This window comes from Acanthisitta chloris, unplaced genomic scaffold, assembly GCF_000695815.1.
Source record: "Acanthisitta chloris isolate BGI_N310 unplaced genomic scaffold, ASM69581v1 scaffold2884, whole genome shotgun sequence".
NCBI classification, from domain to species: domain Eukaryota; kingdom Metazoa; phylum Chordata; class Aves; order Passeriformes; family Acanthisittidae; genus Acanthisitta; species Acanthisitta chloris.
In genome coordinates this window covers 18,439-26,217 of record NW_008670809.1, presented here as the reverse complement: position 1 = coordinate 26,217, position 7,779 = coordinate 18,439, and the positions used below count along the sequence as shown (strand labels likewise).

Sequence of the window (7,779 nt, the reverse complement as noted above, 5' to 3'; positions counted from 1 at the left end):
CTGCTTCGTATTGCATTGGGAGCTATGCAGAAAATATCCCTTTTACCCTTGGGACAGGGTACAAGGGTATGTCTTAGTGCAGTGCTTAGAGCCACATCTCACTGGAAGGAACATATTTTGGAAGGAAAGCTGGAATAACCCCCCAGGGCTGGAGGGGCAATGCAGAGTGGGACCCTGAGGCACTGCAGCAGTGGCACAGAGCAGTGCTGCAAACCCCTTTGGCCAGGAATTCCTGAAAGGGAAGGATTGAAAAGGCCAGAGCCCTGTTTCCTAGTGACCTGGAAAGAGGAGAAAGGAAAAGGGAGTGGGGGAGAGGCCAGGGCAGGCAGGGCTGGGGCTGCACACTCCCACTCCCAACTGAGGTCAGCTGCTGCTCGCTGGGATTCAGATGATTTAGGTTACTCTGCCAGCTGGATCCTCTCAAGGCTGATGCTAAGGGACACAAAAGCCTTTTGTCCTGCTTGGGGAGACTTTGGAGTACAAGGAGCTGGGCTGTGCTGGCAGTCAGGCTCCTGCCCCTTTCTGTAGGCATTTGAATGCCTTTGGCTCAGAGATGTGTGGCTGTTTTGTGCAGCCCAGGAGAAAACCCACAGCACTGACATCAGTGGTGGTGTTTGCTGCATCCTGTGCCCCAGCTGCTTCTCAGTTCTGTGTGGTTTGCTTCAGATTCGGAGCAAATCCTTGCCAACAACCCCAGCAGTCTGACAGGGCACCAGCTAAATATTGCTGCAGAGCTGCCTGTGACACTGCTGGGGCCTGGAAGGTGCCCTGACACATGGAGCATTATGGGATAGGTAAGGAGGTGCTGCTTTTGTGGCTGTTTGCACTGCATTCCTCCCAGTGAATCCGGTGGGAGTGTTCCCAGCGTGACTCTGGGGCTCAGCAGAGCTGTGTGCTGCAGGGAGGCTCTGGGAGCTGCTCACCCTCCCCAGAAGCAGCTCAGCCAGGAGCTCTTGGTTCCTGCTCCCCCTGCAGCAGAGCTGAAAGGCTGTGCCCTGCAGTGTGCTCAGCCCCATGCCCTGGGCACCACTCACAGACCTGCCCAGGGCTCTGTGTTCATACTGCAGGGGTTGGAGAAGAGTTCCCCACCCTGTCGGGCCCCAGGTGTGCAGGGCTGGTTGTTCTGCTGTGGTTTGTCAGCTGTATGTGTTGTTAATGGACACCTGTCACTTTGGGGCTGTGTTTTGCCCTGTTGCAGGACTTCCCAGGGCACTAACAGCACTTTCTGCTTCTAGGAGCTCACGGGAAAGCTGCCACGAGAATACCCCCTGGATCCCGGGGAGGAGCCACCTATTGTGAGGAGAAGAATAGGAACTGCCTTCAAACTGGATGAGCAGAAAATCCTGCCCAAGGGAGAGGTGAGGCTGTGCCCTTCCCTTCCAGCCCTGTGTCCCCACCCCAGGTCTCCGAGGTGTCCACCAAGCACCACCCAGGAACCATCAGTCCTACACTCAGTTCAGCTTTAGGTTACTGTCATTAGTCACAGTGCCTGTTGTTTGTATATCCATGAGAATGAGGAAGCATGTGAGAGCTGGTGACTTCCCTTCAGACTCAGAGTGAAGGTGAAACGCTCAGGGTTCATCCCTGGCTTTGCAGAGGTGACTGAAGTAGCCTGGGAGACGCAGTGGCTGGTGGCAGTGAGTCCTGGTGCCCGAGTCAGCGACCTGTGCGGGCAGGGAGCACCTCCAGAGCCCTCGTTATTGCCAACAGCCACTTGCTCTCCCCTGCAGCAGCAATCCAGATTCAGCCCAGGCAGAAGAGCATCCCCATTATCCATCTTAGCAAGATGAAAGCACTTTGCTCCCCAGTCCTTGGACAAAAGAGCCTTCATCCCTGCCTATGGGGAGCTGGAGCTGTGTTTTCCTAAGCCTGCCTGGAGTGTTTGTTGCCCTGCCTTGCTCCCACAGTGTGCTGGGTCAGTGCCCTGACCCGTGGCTGTGAAAACAGCCCTGCAGCAGCTGGAAGGCAGGAGCAGAGTCACAGAACAGCTTTTGTCTGCAGAGACACATTTGTCTCGGGACACTTGTGTGTAGCCCAGTCTTGAGTTTCCTCTGTATTTTTGTAAGAGGAGAGGCTGGAGCTGGTGTGGCTGTGTGGTTTAAGGCTCTGATCAGCCAGGGAATTAACTGTTTGTCATTTTGTTGGCATTTTCCTCCTGAAGAAACAAACAGCTGGAGCTCCTTAGTTTTGTTCTCAATGGAGCCTGGGAGAGGAATTCCGCCCCAGTCAAATATTCATGAACTAGCACATTTAATTAAGCTTTTCAAAGGGAAGCACGGCCTAGGCGAGTTCCTCCTCACCCCCTGCAGTCTGCTGGCTGCTCAGTTAGAACCTGCTCCCACATCTCTCTGCTGCAAGGAGCCCTTGGGGCTGGCAGGCCAGGAATGCTTGTTCCAGTGGCAAGGTGAGGTGGGCAGAGCAGGCAGGTGGAGCAGCTCCTGCCCACTGCAGGCACTTGGCCTCTTGGCACCAAGTGCAGACATGCTGACTCAGCTGTCTCTGCCTCCCGTGCCATCTGCCAGGCCTCAGACTGGGCTGGGAAACATGCAGTTCTGTTCTGCAAGGAGGATGTGGGGCTGTGTTTGGCTGCCAGTGTGAGAGCGTTCAGAGAGGCCAGAGATGGTTTTCATGTGCTTTTCAGCAAGTGCAAACACTGGACAATCAATTTAAGACAAAAGGTGAAATGCTTCCTCAGCCACGTAAGTCCAGGGCTGAAGGTACCAGCTGTGGCCTGCAGCAAGGCACTTCCCCCTGAAGGCAGCTCCTTCCTAAGGCTTTATTTATTTATAGGGGCCTTGCTGGAAGAAAATAGACAATTGTGGCCAGAAAGAGAAGTAATATTTCTCCTAAGATGTACTGAATGGTTTAGAACTGAATCTGTGAAGGTCTGGAACTCCATCTCACAGCAAACTCACCATCCCTGGTGCCAGACCTTTGTCAGAGCAGTTCTCACGGGGAAGGGTCCTGTTGTCTCTCTGGTAATCACCTCTGCCTGGTCTGTAATTCCTGACTCTGGGAAGGATTTTAGAGAAGATGATGAATCAGGTTCCAAGCCCTAAGTCTCCATGGTGTTAAATTCACTTTTAGTAAGTCTGGCACTGATAGAGCTTATAAACTCTTCAAAGCAAAGAGGAATCTGTTAAAAAGATGGGGGTGGGTTTGTTCTCAAGTGAAAGGAGAGAAATGGTAATTACAGTCTTAGGGCAATGCTGACTCACCCTGATAGCAAAGGGATTTTTTTAAGCCAGAAGCCCAGAATAAAAACTTCAGAGAAGGACTTGAGTCTGATTAAATCCCACAGCATCAGCTCTTGCAGCATCTGCTGCCGCTGCACAAAGGGAGGATTTGAATGTGCGTAATGGGGATCTCCATGAAAATGTGGCTGTCAGTGCTCTCCAGCTGAGCTCCCACTGTGCCCTGCAAGTAAACCAGCTTGCCATTTCCCCCCAGTTTCCAGGGTGCTGCTTCCCCTTGCTAGCTGACTTAACCCCAAAGACTCCATTGAGCTGGAGGAGGTAGCAGGTCCATTGCAGGTTAGCAAGTACTTTGAAGCTCAGAGCTTGGGGTCCTGCTGCAGGCCAGGGAACTCTACATCAGCTGATGCACTGGCATAAACTGGCCCCAAATGCCTCGACTTTGGAGGGTAACTAAAATTAGACAGAACCTCTTGGCTGCATTTAAAAACTCAGCCCAGACCCTGCAAGGGCTGACCCTGCAGGCACTGGTTCTCTGTGAGCTCCACAGAGCTTGCTGTTCCACTCTGCTGGCCCTGAGATCACCCTCCTTGCTTGCAGCTTGAGGAGACAGTTTTCTGGTGGGATCAGTTGCAGCAGCCCATAATTCCTTCAGCTCACACTCTCCCCTGGATTTTGACAGGGAGGAATTAGCCCATCTTTGCCCCTTTGTACCCCAAGGTGTTCGGTGGGTGCCAAGCAAAGCTGTCCAACCACTAACCTATCACTGCTGGAACCCCAAACCCTAACCCAGATCCTCCAGTGCCACATCAGACACCTCTGAAACACCTCCAGGGATGGTGACTGCACCACCTCCCTGGGCAATATCCCAGTTTTCCCAGCAGGGAAAACATTTCTCCTGACATCAACATATTGAGCTGCATGAAAAGCCAAAGAGCACAGCAGACTTGGGACTGGAGCACACATGTCCTCCTTGCATGGGGTGTCTGTTCCAGCAGCCGAGCCAGCACTCGTGTGAGCAGGGGAGATGGGGATGCTCAGGGAGGCTCTGGGACGAGGGGAGCAGTGTGACTGTGGGTGCTTTGCTGAGGGAGAGCCTTGGTTGGAGGCCCCTGCTGAGGTTCAGGGGGTTTGCTGGTAGCCAGAGGCCTCTTGCTGTCCGCAGGAGGCAGAGCTGGAGCGCCTGGAGAGGGAGTTTGCCATCCAGTCGCAGATCACGGAGGCCGCGCGGCGCCTGGCCAGCGACCCCAACGTCAGCAAGAAGCTGAAGAAGCAGAGGAAAACCTCCTACCTGAATGCTCTGAAGAAGCTGCAGGAGATCGAGAATGCCATCAATGAGTACCGCATCAAGTCTGGGAAGAAGCCAACCCAGAGAGCCTCCCTGATCATCGATGGTGAGCGACTGCGCAGGGCAGGGAGCACAGTGCTGCCCCGGGGCACAGATCTCCCCTCTCCTGCCTGGAGAGCCCCAGGGGTGCTGTCTGAGGGTGTTGGGGTGTGCTGCTGCACAGTGTGATGACAGGTGTGTCAGCATTGCAGGCTGTGCTGCTTTGTCACCTCTCTGCTAACATCCCCTGAGAGCAGCTCACAGCTGTGCTCAGTGTCAGCAGGTTGGGGTGAGCTCCCCCAGCTCAAAGGCATCTGTGGAATCAGAGTGGGAGCAGTGTCACTGCTGTGTTCAAATGCTTCTTTCCTTTCTGTTTCACGGTGTAATTCTCAGCGCACTCCATGGTTTCCTGGGTTGTTGATTGCTTTCTCACAAAATCCATTAACTTTCTGCCGAGGTCCCTTCTCCCTTGCTGACTTTGCCCTTTCCTTTGACTCGCAGAGGTTTTCTCTGTGCCTTTGTGGCAGGAACTGAGATTAGAGCTGCTGTGTTTGTGAGCTGGGTACCAAACTGCACTGCAGCCAGGGACAGCAGACAGCTGTGAGCACACAGGATGGGGGAGACAGCCCAGAGACCCGAGAGCTTCTCCTGCTGCTGTAGAGAGTGCTCCAGAGGCTTCTCCCTGGATTACACAGAATGGTGCCTGGTGTGAGCCTTCAGTTAGCAACAGGGTGATCACTCTCAGGTGCATAGCAAACCCAGAGGCCCTTAGGGCCTGAGACATAAGCATTCCAGGCTTGGCACGGGCTGACTCAGTTGTCTGTAGGAATTTGCCTCTCAGCTCTGCCAGGAGGAGGATGTGGGTGACTGCTCGAGGCTCAGGCTCAGTGCACAGAGATCAGTGCAGCTCAGCACTCAGTCACTGTCATTTGCAGGACCATCTAACCATCTCTCTTTCTTTCCCCTCAGAAGGAAACATTGCCAGTGAAGACAGCTCCCTGTCAGATGCCCTTGTTCTCGAGGACGGTATGTTGGATCTGAGTGTTCTGGAGAGCAGGGAGGGATGTGTGACCTCCTGACTGACACTCCAGTGGAGGAACTCTTCTGTCTGTATTCCACTCACACTTCCCAGTAGCAAACCCACTTGGTTTCCCCTGACTCCTCCTTGGAGTCAGACATCAGGCCTGGAGCAGTGAATGTTGCTGTGGTCACTGCCCCAAATTCTCTCAAAAGACAGTCCCAGGATGGCTCCTTATTTTTCCCTTAGGGTTTCCATCATTTCGGCGTATCACATGGTCTTGCTGGCCATTCTCTCCTGACACAGGCATGCCAGCCAGTGCACTTCTTAAAGTTCAGGTGCTCCTGAACACAGCCAGGGGCAGGGGGCAGGGAAGCAGGCTCTGGAGGTGTGAGGGTGTCCCCTTGGGTCATGGAATCATGGAATTTTAGGGTATGGAATGGAGCACAGAGCTCACCCAGCCCCAAGCCCTGCCCTGGGCAGGGACACCTCCCAGCAGAGCAGGTTGCTCAAGGCTCATCCAACCTGGCTGTGAACACTGCCAGGGTTGGGGCAGCCACAGCCTCCCTGGGCACCCTGGGACAGTGTCTCACCACCAGAATAGGGAAAACTTCTAAGATCTAACGTAAATTTCTCTCTTTTAATTTGTACCCATTGCCCCTTGTCCTGTCCCTGCAGCTCCTAACACAGATCCCTCTGCAGCTTCCCTGGAGCCCCTTCAGCTCCTGGAAGGTGCTCTGAGCTATCCACACAACCTTCTCTCCTCTGTGGCTCATGCTGCCATTGGAGGTGTCACACAGCCATCAGCTCTCTCTCCCTTCTCTCCACAGAGGATTCTCAGGTCACCAGCACAATCTCCCCCCTGCAGTCCCCTCACAAGGGGCTCCCTCCCCGCCCACCACTGCACAACCGACCTCCTCCTCCCCAGTCGCTGGAAGGTCTGCGCCAAATGCATTATCACCGCAACGACTACGACAAGTCTCCCATCAAACCCAAGATGTGGAGTGAGTCATCCTTGGACGAGCCCTACGAGAAGGTCAAGAAACGCTCCTCGCACAGCCATTCCAGGTGAGCCACATCTCCCTGAGCCCCAGCACAGAGGTGCTCTCTGCTCTCAGGACGGGTGTGAGCCCTCCCAGTGTGAGCTGTCCCTTACCAGGAAACTGGGTCACCTCAGGCACTGGCATCACTTGGCCTAAATCCCTTCACTTTGGAGGGTAACTGAAATTGGACAGGTACCTTCTCACCCTCTGCAACTCCCTGACAGGAGGTTGGAGTCAGGTGGGGCTTGGTCTCTTCTCCCAGGCAACCAGCAGCAGGACAAGAGGGCACAGACTCAAGCTCTGCCAGGGGAGGGTTAGGTTGGATATTAGGAAGAGATTTTTTACGGAGAGAGTGCTCAGGCATTGGAATGTGCTGCCCAGGGAGGTGGTGGATTCACCATCCCTGGAGATTTTCAAGCTGAGACTGGATGTGGCATTTAGTGCCATGGGCTAGTGACCACGGGAGGGTTGGACTCAATGATCTTTGAGGTCTCTTCCAACCCGGTTGATTCTATGATTCTGTGGTTTGAAAACTCAGCCTAGACCCTGCAAGGGCATACACTGGAGGCACAGGTTCTTTGTGACCTCCACAGAGCTTGCTGTTCCACCCTGCTGGCTCTGAGATCACCCTCCTTGCTTGCAGCAGGGAGCAGTGTGACTGGGGGTGCTTTGCTGAGGGGGTTGGAGGCCCCTGCTGAGGTTCAGGGGGAGATTCTCCATAGCTGGGCTGGGAGAGTTTGGTGATAGCCAGAAGCCACTTGCCTTTCCCCAGTTGGCAGAGCTGGAGCTTTTTGGTGCTCTGGCCAGTGGACAGGCCCTAAAGATGCTGCACCGTGTGATTGCTGCTGGGTATCTCAGTAGTGTCTTACAAAGCATTCAGAGGGGAAGGATGGTGGATTGTCCGAGGGCTTTGGCAGGGCTTGGCCTTGACCTCTGGCTGCTGCAGAAGCTCTGGGATGCAGCTCAGAGCAGCAGCTGCCCCAACACCCACTGACCCACCCAAATCCCTGGCACACGCCGGGGATGGGGAGAGAGGTGTGGGGGCACTTCCCGCAGCTCAGCGTGTTCCTCTGCCGCAGCCACAAGCGTTTCCCCAGCAGCGGGAGCTGTGCCGAGGCCGGAGGGAGCAGCTCCCTGCAGAACAGCCCCATCCGGAGCCTCCCGCACTGGAACTCCCAGTCCAGCATGCCATCCACG

The 7,779-nt window shown here is 54.7% G+C and overlaps 1 protein-coding gene across 1 annotated transcript in view; it reads left to right on the top strand.

The window, feature by feature from the left end:
- The window catches only part of LOC103801398 (FERM domain-containing protein 4A-like), a gene marked incomplete at its 5' end in the record, with an annotated part of 17,369 nt that overhangs the window by 1,902 nt on the left and 7,688 nt on the right, over positions 1–7,779 (top strand). The window contains 5 exon segments of the mRNA XM_009073810.1: positions 1,236–1,358; positions 4,360–4,588; positions 5,491–5,547; positions 6,370–6,607; positions 7,662–7,778. Of these exon segments, the coding sequence (XP_009072058.1) occupies positions 1,236–1,358; positions 4,360–4,588; positions 5,491–5,547; positions 6,370–6,607; positions 7,662–7,778 (764 nt within the window).